This window comes from Sinohyriopsis cumingii, chromosome 18, assembly GCF_028554795.1.
Source record: "Sinohyriopsis cumingii isolate HCF-2022 chromosome 18, ASM2855479v2, whole genome shotgun sequence".
Taxonomy (NCBI): domain Eukaryota; kingdom Metazoa; phylum Mollusca; class Bivalvia; order Unionida; family Unionidae; genus Sinohyriopsis; species Sinohyriopsis cumingii.
The window spans coordinates 82,511,297-82,534,062 of record NC_142978.1 but is presented as its reverse complement, the minus strand read 5'-3'; the positions used below and the strand labels follow the sequence as shown (position 1 = coordinate 82,534,062).

At 34.0% G+C, this 22,766-nt stretch overlaps 1 protein-coding gene across 1 annotated transcript in view; it reads left to right on the top strand.

Moving 5' to 3' along the window:
• LOC149777171 (sodium/potassium-transporting ATPase subunit beta-2-like) overlaps window positions 1-22,339 on the top strand; it is an 86,507-nt gene extending 64,168 nt beyond the window's left edge. Inside the window, exons 5-6 of the mRNA XM_089941870.1 lie at window positions 3,632-3,733; window positions 17,391-22,339. Of these exons, the coding sequence (XP_089797996.1) occupies window positions 3,632-3,733; window positions 17,391-17,630 (342 nt within the window). The 3' untranslated portion in view covers window positions 17,631-22,339. The remainder of the gene's footprint in view (window positions 1-3,631; window positions 3,734-17,390) is intronic.
• Window positions 22,340-22,766: the final 427 nt, after the last annotated feature.

The following is a 22,766-nucleotide window of genomic DNA, read 5'->3' as shown; positions in this document are numbered from 1 at the left end:
AAACCAGTTGAAATGATCTTTCACATGTTGAACATTTTGAAAATAAATGTTATTTATACAGAATAATGAACAACTTCATTTGAAAAAGCAAGTTATTAACAATTATTATCGACATGATTGTAAGACGAGGACTCAGTCATTAAACAGCCCAGTCCCCTAACTCCCCCCCCCTTGCAATTTTCTCGATGTTTAAGTGGATTTTTTCAATTTTTGTAGGTCCCTTGTAACTCGCGTCCTCGCTTATAGTGCGGTCAGTGTTTGTGGACCCCATTGTGCATGAGTTATCGAGGTTTAGAGGTGTACTAGCAAGTATCAGAAAGAACATCCATTGCTTAATAACACCAATGAAATGTTGTTGCTAGGTTTGAAGACAAATAATCGGGTGAACTAATTGAAGAGTATGTGGGACTGCGTCGCTGCAAGTTTATTGCAGTTGGCATAATATCCGATCACAACCATTTGGTTGTATAACTGTCATACAATTAAAATTTGCAATTGTATTATTAATAGAACTATGATGAACCTGCGGTCCTACCAGTGTGAAAAAATAAAGTGGAACAACAGCTGTGAGATGAAATTAGCAAGAGAACTGCGCTGATCATAAAATACAAACACGTGTGTTTGGTCATAGATATTATTATGTAGTCTTGCTGCAGCAGTGCCTGTTGGTCTTGGTGTGACTGGAATCATTGCAACAACAGCCATAGTGAGAGTTATATCTATAGTAACAGTGTCTCTAGTGGTGTTAGCAAATTAATTTAAATGCAACTTAATACAAAATTTGTTGCAGTGACATAGAGCAGTCTGAACACAACAAGTAAATTGTATTTAGTTGCAATCCTGAGGATAAAATAACCAGTGGGGCTGAATTTGAGATTGTCCTGGCAGAAATAAAAAATCACAGACAATAATGAGCAAAAATAAGAATCGGTGCAGATTTACAAAAAGTAAACCACAAATAAAAACACGCAGAGGCCTATTTTATTGATCGAAAATGGTAGCTGCTGCTCCTACAAAATATTCCTTCACTGTATGCCTGTGTTATATCGATCGGTACCATATGTTATCCCACAAAACCGACCCAAATTAAAAATAAAATAACCTATAAATGACCTCTTAAAAAATACAGTGTCTACTCAATATAATTTTAGCAGGTTTTACTGAAAGTCTCCTGTTATACATGTCTTTCAGTTTTGTACAACTGATCCATCTTCAAATATGTACACAGTTATAAAAGCAGAAAAATCTAATAATGAATTCTCAGTACCGGTTCAATAGAATTGGACCCAATTGGAAAGAAAGCTCCATGATAACACTATGGTATAAAGGTATGTCTAATTTCTCCACATAATGCCAATCTGCCATCATAAATGGCCTCTTTTATTCAAACAATAGAAAACCTTAGTATGAAGGTCTTTCTGATGTCTTCAAATTATGTTAATCTGTCATCAGATATTACTGAAAATAGAAAACCTCTGACTAACTTATCAAAATCTTCTAGAATTTGACAACATTTGATGGAAAGTGTTATGTTGTGAAGATCTTTCAGGTTTGTTTAAACGATGATGATAGACCATCAATTTATCCTTGATACTAAAAACAGAAGAACCTTAAATGACTTGTTCTCAAAACCTATTCAAAAAGAGTTTGACTAAATTTGACAGAAAGAGTGTTTTGGTGTAAAGAGCCTTCAGTTTTATGCACATTATGTTGACCCTGTGTCAAATATAGTCACAACTATTTAAAATCAAAAAATGTAAAAATAATTTATTAAAACACTGCTCAACATAATTTGACCAAAATGTTCAGAAAACATCTTAGCATGAAACCTTTAAATGATTTCACCAAAACTGTTGACTATAACTTGATCCAGTCCAATTATGACATTTTGCTTATTAAAACCATGAAAGTCATCTATAATGGGGACTGTGTAGAATCACAGATTATTGTATTAATGAAGCTTACCCCTTTGAAGCAAAATTTAAAATTAAAATTCTATTTTTTGAATACAGGATGCATATAGTTCCATGAAGCCAGTTTTATAAGTTAGTAAAAATTGGTGTTTTGGGGTTAGTTTTGAACAATATGTAGTACAGCGTACAAGTTGAAGAGAAAGTGCAAAATGGAAATCGAGCAAAAGCAACACTCTTGGTAGATAAAATAGGTTGTGGATGAGGTTAGTTTAGAAAAAACTAGACCTGTCCAGTATTGTCATTGAATTTGATGTATTGTATCCCATGACATTATTCACTGACCATTTCGAGACTGAATAAATTTGCGGTGTTGTGTCCTTTGACTTTATTGCCCATTTTGGGAAGGAATATGCTGTATCGTGGCTGTTATGTGAAATACCTTCAATTTCTTTCGACAGAAACTGCTAACCTTATGATACTTTATTTTCATTGCCCAACAAAGTAACCAAAGCCACTCAATACTTTAAAATGGTATTGTCATGATAAGGTACCTAAAAAATATATTGTTTTTAATGTGATTATATGTAAGTATTATTTCATGGTATTTCATATATAACGGTAGATTGTCATTTAGTCACATATTATTTTTATATTTGTGCATGAGAGGATTTACAAGTACACTAAGTACACTATATCTGAGCAGTTATATTACCAAATTAAGAGTTTTTAAAAGTTTTAAGTTGACGACAGCAAGGAGGAAAGTAAGAATTTGAGCATAATGAATAACGCTGGAAAATGATTTGTTGATGCAGGCAACATAAGTGACAATTGTATTGAAAATAATATTATGTTCATATGATCTAACATGCATAAGGTTATTTACAAAATTACTTTTAACATAGTATGTGATAAACTACTTAGTTGAAATTCAGACCTGAATGTAAATTTGTAACCATCAAACCAAAAACAATCCATTTGGTAGCTGAGACCACCATAATATACATGTAACAGAAAGAACCGTGACATTTCTTTAAAAGTTGTTTTTAAATGTATACAAATTACCAATGATACAAAGACATGAAAGAAATGTGACACTTGAATAATTTTTATAGAAAAGGTGTGAAACCTTCATCATACAATGTTACTGCTGATAAATTCATATGAAGCTGCAACAAGTGATGCTGTTGTTGTATGGTTTAATGCCATTTTTCAGCACAAGATAGGCTATTCATGGTGGCCAGTATAAATGGTGGAGGAGGAACTTTAGAAGGCACTTAATTTAATTAGTGTACTTTCTCAATATAGAGAGAATTTTTTACTCCAGAAATGTCAGAAAATCTTGTTTGGAATCTATGTTGTTTTTAAAAGTTATATTATGTTCACCAAGTGGGACTTTTGACAGGATTTGATAATAAAACCTAAACAATATCCATCATGAAATATAAATGGTGTGGGGTTACAAAATAAGCCCAGACCATTTTCAGTTAAAATTGTATGTGTGCAGGAGACATTGAAAAGGTGCCTTTTGGTTTTTACCACTATCTCACCTCACCTCATTCACACACAATTTCCTTTATGTCTGGGAGAGCCTTGATGCAAGATCATGCTTCAATATAAGTCACTTATTTCTTTTAAAGCCTAGCTATTTACCCAACAGTCATTCTCTTAGGCCTCAGATAATATAAAACTCTACCACTGCATCATTTTCTGTATTTCAGGTCTACGACTGGATTCCTGAACTTTACACAAATGACACAGTACCAGATGAGATCCGTGACAACTGGGCTGAAAACCATATCACTGTTCAATGTGAAGGAGAGGTAATATTGATACTTGTGTGTCAATACAATGTCTGTGGAGGACTCGTATAGTGTTATGATCCATGCCTTTCCATACAGCCACTGCCCATGTCAGACATGTTAGTCACAAATTGTTTCCAAACAGTACCATTAAAAGGCCTTGATGGACTGAAATAAAGTATAGCTTAAGTAATATCAACCTGGATACTTGATTGTAAAGCTAAGAAAAATGTTCCCATGAGTCAGTCGACCATTCCTTTTTCTCACTGCCAACCCTAGCACCATTTCCCCATGGTAACATATATATATATATATATATATATATATATATATATATATATATATATATATATATATATATATATATATATATATATATATAGTGTGACCCTGCTATAGCAAAGTAGTTGGAAGCCATAGAACCTGACCATCTTATAGACTGAACTGTGTTATAAGCAGCCAGGTCAGGTAGCTGAAGAAAATGATGCATGTACCTCAAACAACTTGCGGGGGGGATGGGTAGGTAATAAATGCAGGCTGTAAAATATGTGCTTCATCAGCACAGCTACCATCTTAAATCGATGCATATTAAATGAGAAATACATCTGTAGTGAAAACAGAGACGGCAAATATAATAGTTTACTTTATTTAGAGAACCACAAATTGGTACATATAAGTGAATACTGTTTTTAAATACATGTCTAATATATAGCATGAATAGAGTATCAACACTGTGTACTCGCCCGTGAATCTCATCATATACATTGAATCCACAATACAAGCGATTCCATCGAAAATGTGCGCACACACACACACATTTAAAATATTCAGTAATTTTGTCACAGGTCATATTGGTCTGAATTCAGTGGAAAAACATAGCACAATGATGTAATGAATGACGAAGAACATTTACTTTTCATTATGTAAGTTTGGTACTGACTTCCTTTGAAGAAAAGTTCTTTGTTTTTATTGAAGATTGATGAAAGGTGCATTTGTTATTGAAGTCACCGCTAAAGGACAGCTTTGGAGAACCGAATAAATGCCCATTTCTTATTGTGGCGGCAACATCAAATAATTCTATTGCATGATTGAGACTGATCTTTTTCCATTTGCTGAGTACATTTTCATAACAATCAGTGCTTCGGTGGTAATCTGTTTCCTTTGAAATTTCAGCAAACTATTTTATCTGGGTATATTTTTGAAAAGGAATCGGCTGTCATTTGGTCTATTCAAGTTACTTTTCCACCCTGCCTATTGAATAAACCAATAAGTAAAATGTGTTTTTTTCTCTCTAACATTTGTGGTAACAACATGATGCTGCCTTCCATGCATGTGTCAGAAATTTAACAAAGGATCAACAAACGATAGAGATGCAGGTGTTCTGTATTCTGATATGATGACATGGATTATTACAGAAAATGTGAGTGTTCTGAAGAATTTAATTCTGAGTGAAAAGAAGAGGAATTTTACTTACCATCCACATACAAATGTCAGTCTGTGTAAATATTTTAATTACTAGTAAGTGACCAAAAATCCAACGAAAGATAGAATACAAGATAATGCCTTGTCCAATTGATCTCTGTTACCAGAAATTTCAAAAACAAAAAAGCGGATATTTCACAACATATAGTACTCATGCTAGATATCAAGATAAGCAGATTATGTTATAACAATGCACTGTTTAGATGGTTTGTCAGTATGGACAAAGAAATTGTTTATGTAACAATAGATAAGTTTCAGTGTGTTTTATATTCAGTTTGTGGCTTCCTTTCATGGGGCCTCTGAATTTCTCCACTCCAAACCAATGGTTGTATATACAATTTTAACACATTAACCCCTGGGGCTTTTCGTCATTTTTGCCTAAAAATCGAGTAGGAAACACATTTTGAAAGCTATTTCTGAATAGACTCGAAAACACCTAATTCCCGGTCATCTTTCAATAACATACTGCCTAGTGGTGTCAGAAACATCGATTTTCATTGGCTATTTGACTCGCACATGAGCAGAAGGGTAAATATTGGACTTCTTTTTTTTTGTTGCTAAACAGAGCCATTATTTTTGTATGGAGACCACTCTTTATTCCAAATGCCCACTTTATCCTACTTTTTGCAAAGTCTCATCTGTCAGTTTGCAGTTCATACCGGCCTGCTTTAGATCTGAGACCAAAAAGTATAAAATCCGGACACAAAATCAGATTCCGACCATGGCAAATTTTGGGTAAAAAAAAGTCGGGTCCAAAAAATGTGGTTTTTCTATTTTACTTTGTAATGCAACTAGATATTCCTGATTATTTGGTATCATTGTAGAGCTACATCTGTCTACCTTTCTATAATACCACCCACTTTAGTGTATCATGCATGACCATGACGCTACAGAGATCGACAGTTGGCTACTACCTCCTGCCCTGTAAAGTCATTGCAAGGGGTTAATGTGTTAAACAGCCAACAATGTGGCTAATATAAAAAAACTTGCCAGATGGTATATTTTACAGCAAATAGGGAAAAAAAGTCCAAGTTTGTGACATTGGCAAAGCCCTAGGGGATCCCAGAATAAACTTTTTTACATGTTATTTTTCATACTTTTAAGAAGAAAAAACTACTTTTTAGTGTACAAGAAAAATACACAGAAAATTTCAGGAGCCACATCATGAACGTATTGTATTTATCTTATGCGTTCTCTTCCCCAAAATGATAATAAACCTTTTACGTTAGTTTTGTACTTTTAAGAAAGAATTTTTTTTATGTACAAGAAAAATACATGTACATGAAATTTTGGGAGCCACACCATGACCGTGTTATATCCAAATTCATGTTTTAATGATATATATATATATATATATATATATATATATATATATATATATATATATATATATATATATATATATATATATATATATGTATGTATGTATGTATGTATGTATATATATATACATACAGTGTGACCCCACTATAACATGGTGGTTGGGAGCCATAGAATCCAACCGTGTTATGAACCGAACCGTGTTATAAGCAACCATGTACAGTACCAACACATTTGTGGATTTAACGGGGGGGGGTATTACAAGCGGGTGCGAAAAAGCATGCTTCATTGGCACAATTACCATTTTAGATCAGTGTATATTAAATGAGAAAAACATTTGCACTGATAACAGAAATTGCATATATAATATATTACTTTATTCAGAGAACCATGCATTGGTACATACATGTGTATAGTTTATATATGCATGCCTAATCTATAGCATGAATAGAGTATCAACACCGTGTACTCACCAGCAAATATCATAACATACATTGAATCCACAATACAAGTACTTCCATAAAAAATATCCACACACAGATGTAAAATATTCAATAATTTTGTCACAGATCATTATGTGACTGAATTAAATGGAAAAAAATGACAAAAATTACATAACGGGTGTACGTAAAGAATGATGAAACAGTACGTCCGAAGGTTAATTAACGGTGTCTATATAAATTTCATACCACTAAATTTCTCATCTGTCAATTGTAATACGTTATTATTGTTTGAAAAAGTCAATTATATTTCTCAGCTGAAGAATTCAAACATAGTTGATATCTTGCGTCTCCATCCATCTCAAAGCACACTCTAAACCTTTGACTGCTTCTGTTGCTAGTGGTGGATTATCCTCAGGTGTGGTGTCCTCGCTGTCATCATCAGAAGCATCACCATCGTCAGCATCACAATTAATGTTATTGAACTTAATATTTTTAATAATTTCCACATCCGAAATGTGGTCTGCAACTGGGCAGTCATTATCAAAATTGAGCCATTCATCAACACTTTCACGTGACTACATCAGCTCCCCAAATGCCCTATCAGCCTTGAAGACATCATTCTCAGAAAATCCATCAAATAAACTATTGTCATCATCACTGATGTTGCCTCTGTTTTCCTGTGTAATAGTAAATGCTGCCCCAAGTCCTTTCTCTCAGCTGTTCTCAATGCAGCTTGGCGTAATGGCATCCCAAGATTTGCCACCAAGGTACATTACTTCGTTTAGATTTAAACTTTTTAGTGTTGCCTGGACTGAGGTTTCATTGCAAACAATCTTTTTCACAAGTTCTCTTCAATAATTCATTTCAAAAACATATTATGCCCTGGTCCAGAGGCAGAATCCTGGAAGTTGTATTCTTTGGGAGGAAGCTAGCTTTTATTTTCCCGTCCTTACTAACCAGGATGTCTGCAGGTGGGTGTGCGGGGCAGTTGTCCAATAATAACAATGCCTTTGGCTCCATCTTCAGATTTCTAAGGTGGGATCAAACTGCTGGTATTATTTCATTTTGAAACCATTTTTCAAACAAAGCAGCTGTCATTCATGCGTTTTTTGTGGCATCATACGAAAATGGTAGGGTCTTCACATTCAAATGATGGATGCACATAGGAGATTTGAATTTTCCAGTACATAGTGGTTTAAGTTTGTGTCATCCCATTTTATTGACACAAAACAGCAACGTTAATTGCTCCTTTATTTTCTTAAACCCTTCATGTTTTTCACAGCTAGGATGGTGTCAGGCATCATTTTGTAGCACAATCCAGTTTCATCACAATTGTAAATCTGCTTTGGGGAATATCCACCTTCCTCTGTTATTTCCCTCAATTCATCTGCATCAGAATCTGAAGAGCGAATTTCTCCATGTGACTAATCCAATGTAGTTTCTTAAAACAGTTTAGCCATCCATTGCTTGCTTTGAAACTGGAATCTTGCTTGCCCGTGTAAGTCGGTGTGTAATTTTTCGGCTTGTGCCTTTAAAATTGGTCCTGAAATAGGCACTCGTTCAGCTCTAGTCTGGACAGACCACTGATACAGGGCTGCATCAAGTTGGGTGTCTCCTGCTAGTCTTGCTTTTTTCCTCATCATTCCCTCACTTTCATGCATATCCACAACCATCTCTCTTAATTTTGCTTCTTCCCTTCTTCCATCCTCGAACTGATGATTCATTCATTCACACCTAAATCTTTAGCTACTTGTGATTGTTTAACACCAGACTTAATCCTGTCCAATGCTTCAGTCTTTTCTTTAACAGTAAAACCTTTACGTTTCCATTTCCCATTTTCCATTCAAAATGTCCACTAATTAACACTTTTACTCCTACTGGTTTGAAAGACTACAGCAAAATTAGAATAACTGTCATTAAACAATGGGGGTATATTTGTAGGAAATGGACGACATTATTTACTAGTCAACAGCTTGCATAAAACAACACCGCCAAGCCACGCACACATGTTGACGGCTTTTGTTTCTTTGATGTTTTATAAATCGTTGCCCCCTAATTTGAACAAGTTTAGCTTGGCAGTTGACTTTGATGATGAGCAATGTACTTAATTTAATTGATTAAGAATTCTTGCAAGAATCTTTTATAATAATAATAAAAATGAGAACTTTGTATTGCGCCTAATCTTTAGAAGCTCTAAGCGCTTTACAACATTAGACAACACCTATAAGATAAAAAACATATAATAATATTATTACAAAAACAAACACCTTGAAATTAGAAAAACATTTTTAAAAAAATAAAAAACATGTTGAGAATATTTCAGGTAGGAAACATTATTAGGTCTTTAAGTTTGTTCTTGCAGTTGAAATAAGTGAGTTTTGAGAGCCCTCTTAAATGTGATCACTGTGTCTTTGTGTCTCAGTTCAGTGGGCAATTCATTCCATGTTGCTGGGCCCTGGTATGCAAAAGAACGCTGCCCATATGACTTTGTTTTCATAGTGGGAATAATGAGTATACAATTGTCAGAAGAGGAGCGTAAGTATCTTGCTGGTGTGTACACATGGGTGAGGTCAGATAGGTATGTTGGACTAGAGTCCGACAGTGAAACGTAGCACAGAGAACAAATTTTGTGTTTGATTCTGGATCAAATGGATAGCCAGTATAGGGTACAGAGCAGCAGGGAGGTGTATTCTGATCGGGGTACTCTAAGTATGATCCGAGCAGCTGTGTTTTGAACTTTTTGAAGTTTCTGGAGCAGATAATGAGATGAACCAGACAGAATTGAGTTACAATAGTCCAGTCTTGAAAGTACTAATGAACACACAAGTTTTTTAGTGGCATCAACTGAAAGATATTTGCGAACTGAGCTGATGCGTCTCAGCTCAAGATATGCAGCCTTGCATATGTTCATGACATGTTGGTGCAATGTGAGAGTACTGTCCAGAGTAACACCTAGGTTTCATACTGGTTGTGTGAATTTAATGTTGGCGTTGCTGATATTTATTGTTTGAGATAAAGGATGTGAATGAGAAAGTCTTTTTGTTGTGATCAGAGTGGCCTCAGTTTTATCATCATTTATCTGCAGCTTGTTCCATGTCATCCATGATTTCACATCAGAAATGCACCTCTCTACACCTTGGATGGTAGCATCAACTTCAGTTGGGTGGCTAGATTATAATTTGTGTGTCATCAGCGTACAATTGGTGAGACACTGGATGATGATCTATGACACTTGAAAGCGACTGAGTGTACAGAATCAAGAGAACAGGTCCAAGAACAGACCCCAGTGAACACCACAACATAGATCAACTGGGCTGGAGTGTATTCCATTTGCAGATACAATTTGTGTCCTGTTGACCAAGTAGGACTTGAACCAAAGTAAGGCTGTATCATGATGCCAAATACATGCTGGAGATGGTGAAGTAATATATCATGGACTGTTGTGTCAAATGCTGCGGACAAATCAAGGAGGGTGAGGACTGTAATCTTTCCACTATCCAATGCAGAGAGAATATCATTAACTACTTTTAGAAGAGTAGTTTCAGTACTGTGGCAAGGGTGATATGCAGATTGTACATTGCTAAAAAGACTGTTTGAATTTAGGTGAGATACATGCTGGGATAGAACAACCTTTTCTAGGATTTCTGATATGAATGGAAGATTAGAAACTGGGCGGTAGTTCTTTAAATCGTTATGGTCTAGTGTTGGTTTCTTCAGCAGAGGCTTTACAATGGCAGTTTTGAAAAATGATGGGAATTCTGCTGATGAGAGAGAGGTATTAATAATATCAGTTAGTGAAGGCAATACTGGATCTAAGCACTCAAGCAGCAGTGATGTTGGAAATGGATCATGTTCACATGACTTTGGTGCACTCTTCATCACGATTGTAAGTACGAAATCCATAGACTGAGACAGGTTCAAATGCTGCTAATGGTTGCCGCTGAAATTCTGTATCCCAACTGTATGGTGACGACAAGTCAATTGAAATTCTGGTGTCAAGCTTATCTCTAATGGTTTGTACTTTGTCACGGAAGAAATTTGCAAACATGTCCGGAAGGTCGACTGGAGAGAAGGTAGTGGATGCAACCAGATTGTTCTGTATTTATGAATTCCAAAGATTGGTTAATCCAAAATCACTGCAGTATGATTGCATGCCATTGCATGCCATCATTAAAACCATCACTGTGGGGGAGAGGTACATCTAAATTGATATAGATTGCATGTCATTATTAAAATCATCACTGTGTGGGACAGGTACATCTAACTTGATATAGATTGCATGCCATCATTAAAATCATCACTGTGTGGGACAGGTACATCTAAATTGATATAGATTGCATGCCATCATTAAAATCATCACTGGGTGGGACAGGTACATCTAAATTGATATAGATTGCATGCCATCATTAAAATCATCACTGTGTGGGACAGGTACATCTAAATTGATATAGATTGCATGCAATCATTAAAATCATCACTGTGTGGGACAGTTACATCTAAATTGATAGAATGATTAACAGACCTATATCTATCAACATTCTCCTTTGACATATTTATATGGCAGAGTTGTTTCCCTTATATCCCCTCCCAGGATCATTAATGATATAATTAAAGCCACTTCCTTTCATTCCCATTGAATAATGACCATAATACTTAACCTGAAGAGGATTTATGAGGTATAGGCAAGAGAGCTGAAAACTGCTTTCATATTGTACTTCTGTCATACCTTAATTTAAGTTTTGACTGAGTAGAGGAAAGATTAGTTCTTGCTATTTTACAAGCTTTGATAAAATCAGAGATATAATCAAGAAGAATAATCTCTGAATCTTTGGTTGAAAGACTTTTCTCATGTAATAATTTTAATGTTCCCAGACAGTATGTCCAAAAACTAGTTCAAAAGATTAATAAGTAATGAGTATTTTTTTAATGACATTGTTGATCACTGTGCCATGATTCACTAACAGCAAACAACAGCAAATTCATCCCAGTCTTTTCCTGTATCAGAGCTATATGGATGCAATCATATTATGCAGGTCTGATGAAACCTTTCATTAGCCCCTTAACTTTCCGGTTGATAGGCAGATGAATTAAGTTGTTGGATGCCTAATTCATCCAACATTTATTGGAAAATTCCAGGCAAACTTTGATCCTTGATCAAACTGAACTGATTCAGGAAAGCCAAAAAATCTTAAAAAAATTCAAAGCCTTTACTTTGGTTTTAGTTTTAATATTCCTCATAGGAATTGCCTCTGGAACTCTTGTGGATACACACATTATGGTCAACTAACATTGGTTTCCTGACTTAGCCATAGGTGAGAAACATAACACAGTTGATGATTATTGTGCTAAATGGGTTGTCAGATACAGGAATAGGTTGCAGAAAAGGCTGAGGTATTGTCTGGTTGGGTTTTTCCATGACAAGATCTACAGTATTGAAACACATCACTTTTAATTTTCAGCCAATACAAATGATTGAAGATCTTGCGATAAGTCTTGTTGACTCCTACACAACCAGTCAAGAGAGGTTCATGAGAAAACCAAGAATTTCCTGTCTATACAACTTATGAACAACAGTCTGAAAGTTCACTGACCAATCGTGACCAGCGAGTACATTGTCTATATGTTTTCATAAGGATGCATTTTTTCCCAAAAGACTGACTGGCATTTGTGTTGCTTCAATTTTTGATATTAGTTCTCTGAAACAAACAGGAGGTCTTGGGACCTCATTCCTGTTTGATAATGAATGATTGTCTGTTTTTTCCTTATTAGAATAAAGACAACAAATGGTAAATGGTATCACTGTGATTAATACCTCTTGATTGACCAATACCAGGAGCAAAAGTGACCTCATCAAAATACTGCCCAGTAAGTACATCAGGCAAAGGAATAATTTCTTGAACAATATCATTCTCAAGAGCTCTTTAGTTGGTAACTGCACAAACAGGATATAAATCAGGGATTTCATTTTCAGTAGGATCAACTTTTGGATCCAAACAAGGCTTGTCAGTTACAAGTTGATTAACTGCAATGATATCTCCCACTAGGTCATTACCTGGTAATAAAGGAATACCATCAAATAGTAAAAAAGTAACTGTTTCAACTGTCATGGGTCCTGAGACCAAGTCTGATGACACATCACACAACAGAGAGGAACATTCCTCATACCTCTCAACCTCCCAGACAGAATTGGGCCTTTGTTGAGATTTGAAAGTTTGTTTTGAGTTAGAAAAAGGAGGTCAGTAAATGTAACCCAAGAAAGCAACATAGTACATTTGAGAATATAAAATTTCAGTTTCTTTGGAGCATTTAATACATTTACAAAACAAATTTTTTTTGTAGACTTAGCTTTGTAAAGTATCAGAAATACACATGGTGTTATGTCGATGGATGTCAACAATGACTTAATGCTGGTATGCTGTTTGCAGCATGTGTAAAGAAAAAATATCTGCCTCATTGCATCTGTGCTTCACAAAGTCAGACTGTGTCAAACAGAATTTCAGAAATTTAGTTTTGCGGGACTTTGTTTGCTTCCTTAACTGAATCACAGCTACATTTTAACATTTTGCCCTCAAAAAAGAATTATGCTAGTCCCCCAGTACAGCAAGTCTAGCCAGCATGGGGTTTTGACCAGAAGGCGTTTTATGAATGTCTGCTTGCTACTAAATGAAGTGGTGTAACCAAGACATCCAATGAGGAGGACAAATCACCCACATTGATAACCTTTATGTTATTCCACCTGATATGGATGGACATTTCAACATCGGGTTTTCGCTACAATACTTCTCATATCTAGTTTATCATAACAAATATGGTACAGATATCACATACAGTATGGCCAAAACAGCAACTTCAGTCAAACCACTTATCTCGACCTCGGTTATCTCGAGAATCCATGTGTGAGTGTTTTGGTTCGGTCCAGAAAAAAAAGCCTTCTTTGTTATGCTAAGTATTTAACACTTATCTTGATCCCTGTTTAGTCGATAACCTTGTTATGTTGGGGATAAGTTTTGGTCTGAAATAACATGTGGCCCCCCTAATTCAACAAAATGCATCTATTATCAGTACCTCGTAATGGCAATGATGGAAAAAGTCGGTACAAAAGCAAATTTTACTGGTACAAATGCTAATCTACCAATCTCATTAATGCAGGGTTTATCACTTCTTGCATAGAATGGAGAAAATTATCTTGTAAACAATACTTTAAGGAAACTGAATGAATGTGTTTCTGGCCTATATATAAGCTGCCTTCAAAATAGACATTATCACATGTCAAAACCACAATATAGTTCGTTCCAAACAGCATTGTGAATGTGATCTTATCTGTAACTAGGAAAATTATCAGGTTAACATCATTAAATGTAGCTACAAATACCAAATTTGTTTTACACAGTATATTTAATACAAATTTGGTATTAGTTAAAGTGTTTCCATGCTTGGTGCAAATTTAAGCCTTCACCTTCATGATAGCTAGGTCACGTGACTCACATTAATCTACAAATAGAAACCTGCAAAATTCCAAACTAAGCTGGTTCCCCTCCCCTTTAAGCCCCCAACATTTGGTTATTAATTTGTTTTGAACAAGAGTAAATAAAAACACCAAGGGTATTTTTTTTACAAAATTCCACAGCGCCCAGTAATGAGTATATTTTTTAATGAAATTGTTGAACACTGTGTCAGGATTGTATTCTTCAACACAAACGGAATAAAGCAGAAAATGACTGATATAATTAACCTCTATGAAACAAAAAGAGGAGTGCTTTCATTTGTATTGTTTTTATCTTGAATATCAAAGTCTTGCTGACCATCAAAGATATTAGCCGACTCTCCTTTGGGGCTACAGCTGTATAAATGGATTAAGTTGGCTTCTAACTGTATGAATCGAATAAGTTGTCTTCATACAGAATTTGATATTGAGACAGATAACTTTAAAGACTTGAAACACATTTTACAGTTTGTTGGTATATGACCGACAGCCTCATATTTTTCCGGTACAGAGGCAAATTTTATCAGTGAAAACCGGTTTATACAGGGGTAAAGAAACCACTGATGATCAACAAAATTGAATGATTGTCATGCACAATATTGGTCAGTTACATTTTGCTGCTAGTCAACTCTAAGAAAAGACAATACTTAAAAAAAAAGTATAGTCCTACACGTACATGTACTTAAGTTGGCCTAGATTTTGGACAGCATGAGAAAATCAGGCTACCAAAGGGATGAGGCTATTCACAGGGAAATAAAAACAACTTTAAACCATTGACATTGTTGCAGTAACTTAAGTGTTGTAAAAATGTGTGACTTGTTACTTAATCTTATTTAAAAGACCTCCAGTCTTCTTTTTTGTGCAACCAGGCATGACTGACTTATTATTTTTATTGTGCATTAGAAATGTCATTTGTTTTTAGAAACAAAACTCTTCATTTTTTTATGCTTCCGATGCATAATCATTGTTCTGCAGTAGATATGTCAACTAAACCCTGATATCTCGGGACCCGGTTATGACAATGATTTTGACATCCTCGACATAGTCGAGATAACCAGGTTTGACTGTACATATGTTGAAAAACTTTATGTTGTTGCTCCTCCTGAATGGAAAGTCATATCTTATGGTGTTTAGCTCAGCAGTTGTTAAATAAAAACTGCCAATCTTTAAAATCTTATCATTGTGCTTCCTATATGGAAAGCAATAGCAACATTGGGTTTCCACCAGAGGACATTTTATGCTAATTGGTCATAAATGTAATTGGTGCCAATCTAACAGACAATATGGCTGCCTTTGCAGCCATCTTGAAACTCTTGTTACTGTTGCTTCTTCTAAATGAAAAGTCATATCAGCATGGAGTTTCGCCAGAAGAATAATTGTGATTCATAGTTATTTGGGAATAATAATTCTGTTGCTTGTACCTCAGATATGGCCATCACAATGAACTTAGTGAAAGTCTCTTCCTTAATTCAGCTGAATGGATAGCCATATTAACATGGAATTTCTCCAAAAGTCTTCAGATTGTGTCAAATTTGCCCTAAATTAAAATGGGGCCAATCTTGCATCCATTGTAATAGCTACTATTGTTATCTTCAATTTCAGGAATTCAGTTCCAGAAAGTAGAGCATCCGTCCCTTAAAAAGACTCTTGTTTTACCATGGACACTAATTTGCTATCAATGTCACTGTCACTATTAAAATAGACAAGTTTGAAAGTACATCTTCTAAAGAAACCACGTTTTGGAATTTGATCAAATTTAACAAGCATTCTTGTATGAACCTCTTTAGGTTGTGTCTGTGAAGTAGGACTTTCATAAAATAAGGTCACAATTACAAAGAAAAGAAAAGCTTTTTACCAACATCTTCTAGAAAACCAGTCCAAAGAATTTGACCAAACATCATGACATGAGGGGCTTGTAATTTTGCACAGACAATGTCTATCTGCTATGAAATAAAGCCACAATATCTTAAGTCGGAAAAACATTTAAACAACTTTTTGTGCTCATCAAACATATTCACTTTGACAACAAACCTCATTTTATGTATATCTATATTTTGTGCTTAAAGTTTTTCCGCGATTTTAAATTGTACTTTAAGATAATGGTAATTTGTAAACATGTTTATGTAGGATTTGGGCTCCGAATATTCTAGAAATTAAATTGTTTACAGTTTAATGTAATTTTCAAATTAAAAATGATTCTCATCTAGGGAATTCCAGAACATTCTATTGCCTATGAATAAATAGACTTTGGAAATAAATTAATACATTCATGTTTCATATCAGTCCTTGGGAATCTATGATCCTATGATCAGAGTTTGCATTTGTGATAAGAATATTAGTTTGAGAGAAATTACTTATTTCATTCATTTGAATCACTAAAGTACTCTTTGACTGGATTAAGACATTATTTTGGGGTTATTGAGAAATCATTTAACAACATCTTTGATTAGATCATTGCGATCCACTAGGACATTAAAAACTATTGGAGTTAAATCAGAATATTCTATACTTTTGGACTTTAATAGGACATCTAGGATTATTTGGGATTAAATTTATAAAACTATGTTCCTTAACTTTGCATTTTATAAATTTGAAAAGTAAATGGCTTGATTTTACTTAAATTCTTGGTTTCACTTTTTCTGTTACTTAGTTTAAGACCTACAGTTGTAACAGTCCTATCACAAAAATTTAGCTGTATAGGACACTAAGATTGGTGTAGAGATGGGAAAAACAGAAATAAAACTTGAAATGGTTCTTTTCTTAACACAGCATAATAATATCAGAAGAGATGTCTATGGAAAGCATCCTGATTACCACACGGATTTCTTTGCCAACTGCTTTCTTCATTTCACTGTTAGGCAGGTGTCAGCCATGTGAGTGATCTTGTGCCAGCTTGGGATTCTTGTATTTATTTCTATGTTAAGTTGATCTGTTCTTGTATTTACTCTAGAATCCTGCAGACAAGGACAATATTGGACCGATCGCATACTACCCACCGTATGGTTTCCATGTCAAGTACTTCCCCTTCCGTAACCAGCAAGGCTACCGTTCGCCTCTCGTTTTTGTCAGATTCGATGGACCGGTAACTGGTGTTATCATTATGGTCACCTGCAAAATCTATGCCAGAAATATTTATCACGATGCCAATGAGAAAACTGGTCAGATACATTTTGAATTTATCGTTGATTAATGATTGATTAATGATATTTGTATTTCCTTACATAATGCCATTACAGTTTACTAATCCTTTACATGAAACATTTATTGTATTTAAAATTTCTTTTCTGCTTCTTTGTATTTTTTTATGTCTTCTTTACACCAGAATAAACATAAACAACATGAATGTGTTTGGTCTCTACGAATACGAGTGGTATTGTATTAAGATGTGATTACTTGTGTTGTGAAGACTCATTTGGACAATGAGTACATGATGAGTATTGCATACATGTGTTTTCATCCATATTTATGATGAATTTTATCACAATTTTTATAATTTTGATTTATCACTAAAAGAAGAGACTTTATATTTCCTGGAATAGATGCTTAACATTTGGGTTTATTTTGAAACATATATTTTGGTGTCATTTTCCAAATCTTTGTGGAAATTTGTCTTACAAGTTAAGTTCTATAATTGTGTAATTTGTATAAACTGTAATTGCTGGTACAGTAAAACAGATTATATTCAGATATGTGCATGTTGTTTCTTTTCTGACAATTGAACATTTTCTGGTGTTGTTATTCCAGAAAATGCCCATCCATTTCTGTACATGAGATGTTTCTTTTATTGGTTAATCAGATTTCTAGCTATTCTTTGCCAGAATAGTCCTTCCCTTTAAATGAATTTTGTTTAAAACATCTTTGTGCATACTTCTGTAATTTAAAATAGGCACTGTGACTGTGACTGTGTCCACATTGAGCACATTCTGTCCCTGAGTGCTACAGTAGAGCTGGTGACCAGCTTGCTGTCATCACAATTTTGTTTTTAATTACAGCTTAAAATTTAGTGCAATTTGCATAACCTTTATTAAGAAGAAAAAGCGCCATTAAAGAAACTGCTTTTGCCAAATATTGATGGTTTCATTATTCATCTTTTTACTACTGGTTCCTTCAGTACTTTCACTCTTCTATGGAATCATATAGCATTCTTGTAACTGGATAATTTTTCGAATGAATGGGATATCAGTATTAGGTCATTTTTATTATGGAAGTAAACATTTGGAATACAAACTTTCATGTTTTGACTATTCCTCTTATAGAATGGATTTACATCTTAAATCCTTGAAACTGTTGTCAATCTTGACACAAGTCTTACAGATTTGATGTAAGAAACCAAAAATAGCTAACCATAATTGACTAGTGAATGTATTCTTGTTTGTCTCTGTAGATAATACATTGTAATACAGATTCCCTTTATAGGTTCCTTGAAAATATCTACTCTTCTCTACTCTTATATAATGTTAAGACATCTATTATAGTTTTTGTTGAATCATTGTTCAGGACATACCATTTATGTTTAAAATTTTGGTTAGCTCTTTAGTTGTAAATCAGAATGGGATGGCCTACTGTCTGTCATCTGTCTCTTTTCACAAAATTCTTATGGCGACCCCTCTGAAACTATTTCAAGGAGTGACATAAATCTTTGTACACACATTCATCCCGCAGTGTTGTTTGTCCTAAATGAAATGGTGCTGCTCAAATAACAATATGGCCATGATGGTAACAGTTACCATCTTGAAATTTAAATTATAGCCTCCCATCCTACTTAAACATTTATGTCTACATGAAGTTTTCACTGTAAGACTTTGGATGATGTCTGGTTGGTCCTGAACAAAGATGGTGCCAATCTTAAATCTTAGAAGCATTCTTATACCTTTCCATTCTGAACTAAAAGTTGAATTGACATAAACCTTTGTCAGAAGACTTCTCATTCTAGTTTCTTATTGATTATGATTCTTGATCAGCCATATTTGATGTAAGGTTCGCACTGAAAGGGTAGAGGAGAACATTTATACGTTTGAGCCCATCATGACTGTTTATAAATAATATCTAGAAGACCCAATTTTTTTGCCAGGTTTCACATGAAATAGTGTCAGGAATCACACAAGTATGTTCTAAAAGATTTGCAGTTCATGCATGCAAGAACAAGCAATTACAAGTTTACATGTTATTATAAATTTGGAATATGGATATATATTAAATTATTTTCTTTTTCATATTTTTTTTTCAAGATTCTTTTTATGTTTGGGATAATTTTAGGTAACTTTGCCTTCATATACCAGCCTGAAAAAAAATATTCACATCCATCGTATTTACTGAGGATATATATTTTATCAAGTTGATTTTGTTTTCGTGCATTGGGTTTGAGCCCATCATTATTTGATTCCAATTTGGTAGATTTAGCCTAATATTGAGCTTTGAATTATACATTGTCAGTTTGTTGATAGAATTAACTTGTTATACAAGTTTCAAAGTTGTCATTTATGTAAATGTCATATTAGACATAATACCTGTACATACCTTTATAAACACCCACACCTCATTTTGGTCTACACATTTAAGAAATACATGTATCTCTTGCTGAGAGCAGATTTTTCTATCACAGCTGTTGTACCATTATGCTTATTTTGTGTTTCCTTTCCAATTAACTATGTGGGCTAATTTTGCTTCAAAAACATGCCTAATATATGTAAACATATTTCACAGACAGTGCACCTCAAAATAGGAGAGCTTCCAACATTGACAAAGGGAGCTGCCTTCTTGTATGTAGATACGTGCAATAGGGAAATTGTTTATGCTATTATATATATATATATATATATATATATATATATATATATATATATATATATATATATATATATATATATATATATATATAATTGACAGTTTGTTATCCTTGACCAAAATTTGTGATATTATTTTTGAGATCATTATTGTTATTATTATTGCATTTTTGTGCTTTTATGATAGCAAAAGGTATATTAATTTACTGCATGCCAACATTAACACAATGGACATATTATATTCAAGATGAGGAACCCCTTTTGGACATTTTTTACATGTTATGCATTAACTTTCTGAGGCTTCTTTGCGTTTGATTTATTATTTTTATAGATACAGTGCACATGAAAATGTTGCTTCATGAGGTATATCAAACCAACACATGCAGGTGGAAGTTGATAACTATAAATCAGCATTAATTATTGTTAAGTTTTGTTATTTATATTTCTGTGTTTGATAACGATGAATTAAGGCAAGTGATGGACAAGCAAATAATGAAGTGACGCAGAAGCAATATTATGAACCTTCATAGCTGATAATATTATTACGGAGATTTCACAATGCAAAAAGAACCAGAATTTCAGTTGAAACACTGCCTGAGGTGAAATAAAAGACTGAAAATGGAGACATCTGTACATTTTGTTTTCAAGGAAGGAACAAGAATAAGATATTTTTTTCAAAGCTGACAGTTCACCATAAATCTGAAAGGGTAAGAAATAATAATCTTACATTGTGGATGGAGAAGTCTCCATATTCTGAAAGGGTAAGAAATAAATTTAAATTGAGGGCGAAACATTCTCCTTAAATGGTATGTTTATAGGTCGGAATCTCTTGAGTTGACCATTTGAGCTTTTAGATATTGAGATGAGGTACTATTGTCTGTGGTGAACAGCTTGTGCAAATAAATTCAGGTTTATCATTTAGGTGTGAACATGATTGCATTTATTTCAGTGTATTAAAAAATGCATATTCCACACATATGTTAAATATATATTTCTAATTCCCTATCAGCTCCTCATAGTTATTGTATGTTCTAAATTTGACTTCTTGTTGCTCAGAATTGTATATTGTACCAAATTTCAATTATTGGATGCATAATTTTGACTAATTTTGCAAAGTACTTTAGATTTTGATGTCATATGTTCGGAATGCTTGATAGGTTTTGTATGTTCTACTCTGCAAAGAATCCCTGAATGTTGTTGAACATTTACTATTTTGTTCAGTTAGAATCGCAGAAAGCTATGACAAGGAATTCCATATGCAGCCTTGATGATAAACAAAATGGCATATTAATTACAGTTAAATGAAGAGAAGATGTGAGGTATTCTTCCAAACCTCTGACATACCATCTACTAGTAATTACTTCATTAGTATCTTATTGTAATAATATACATTTGATATTTGAAACGTTAGGAATGAATCCAAACCTATGTCATACTATATACGTTCTCTGCCTCAGTATTTTGTGTTTGTGACAGTACACATTTTACAGTTGTAAAGTTTAGGCATGCCGTGTTAAGTTAAGACAAAACTCTAAATCTAATCGTAGATGACAATTGTTAGACTTTCTGGTTACTGCCGTTGATCATAGTTCAGTGCAGTACTTAAAACAATGCATCGTTTACACAGAAAATGCCATAAAGGTAATTGTTTCCATATTTTATGCCAAAATTTTGTATGAATTTTTAAAGCCGTTTTCTGTTGAGAGGTAAAGGCAATAAAAGACTTATGAAGATATTGATATATGCATATGGTAATAAAAATACCATGATTATCTCACTAATTTTATTCATCTAATGAATCGTGTTTAATGAACCATATTACCAGAATCATCAATGCCTTCAGTATTCTTAATTCCTTGATTATAAAAATGTCTGAAATTAGGAAAGAATTAAAATGTAACAAATGCTAAATGAAAAGAATATGATTTGAAACCTTAAGATTAAAGAATGAATGTAGTTGCAAGTCAGTGTTCCAGTATTAACATTTGTATCAAAAATAAAAGTGTTGATGATAAAGTATTGTCAGTTACTTTTATTTGTATTGTCCATACATACATACATACATATATGCAATCAGATTTGTATAATTGGAAGTAAAGATTTTCTTTGTAAATAAGTCTTATTTTTTATTTTGGACTTTGATTTCCGTTCATCCTTTTTTATGTTCAGGAAACATCTTTGAAGACTTTTCATATGTTGTCTGTTTCTCACATGGATTCATTGGGCATGGTCATCTTTCCTATAGATCAATTATAAAATATAGTCTGATTTTACAAGTCACATACCAAAGTCTTAAAAATATACTGTAAACATGATATCATACCTCATGATTTTCGACTGTTTTGCCAAGTTCTGACATGTGTGCTTGTCATTGTGGGGTTTTGTTTGTCTTTCCAACGTTTACCATTCCCATAGAGGACTATATTTTCCGATCATGCCAAGATCTCCCACGTTTACCATTCCCATAGAGGACTCTATTGTCCGATCATGCCAAGGTCTCCCACATTTACCATTCCTATAGAGGACTATATTATCCGATCATG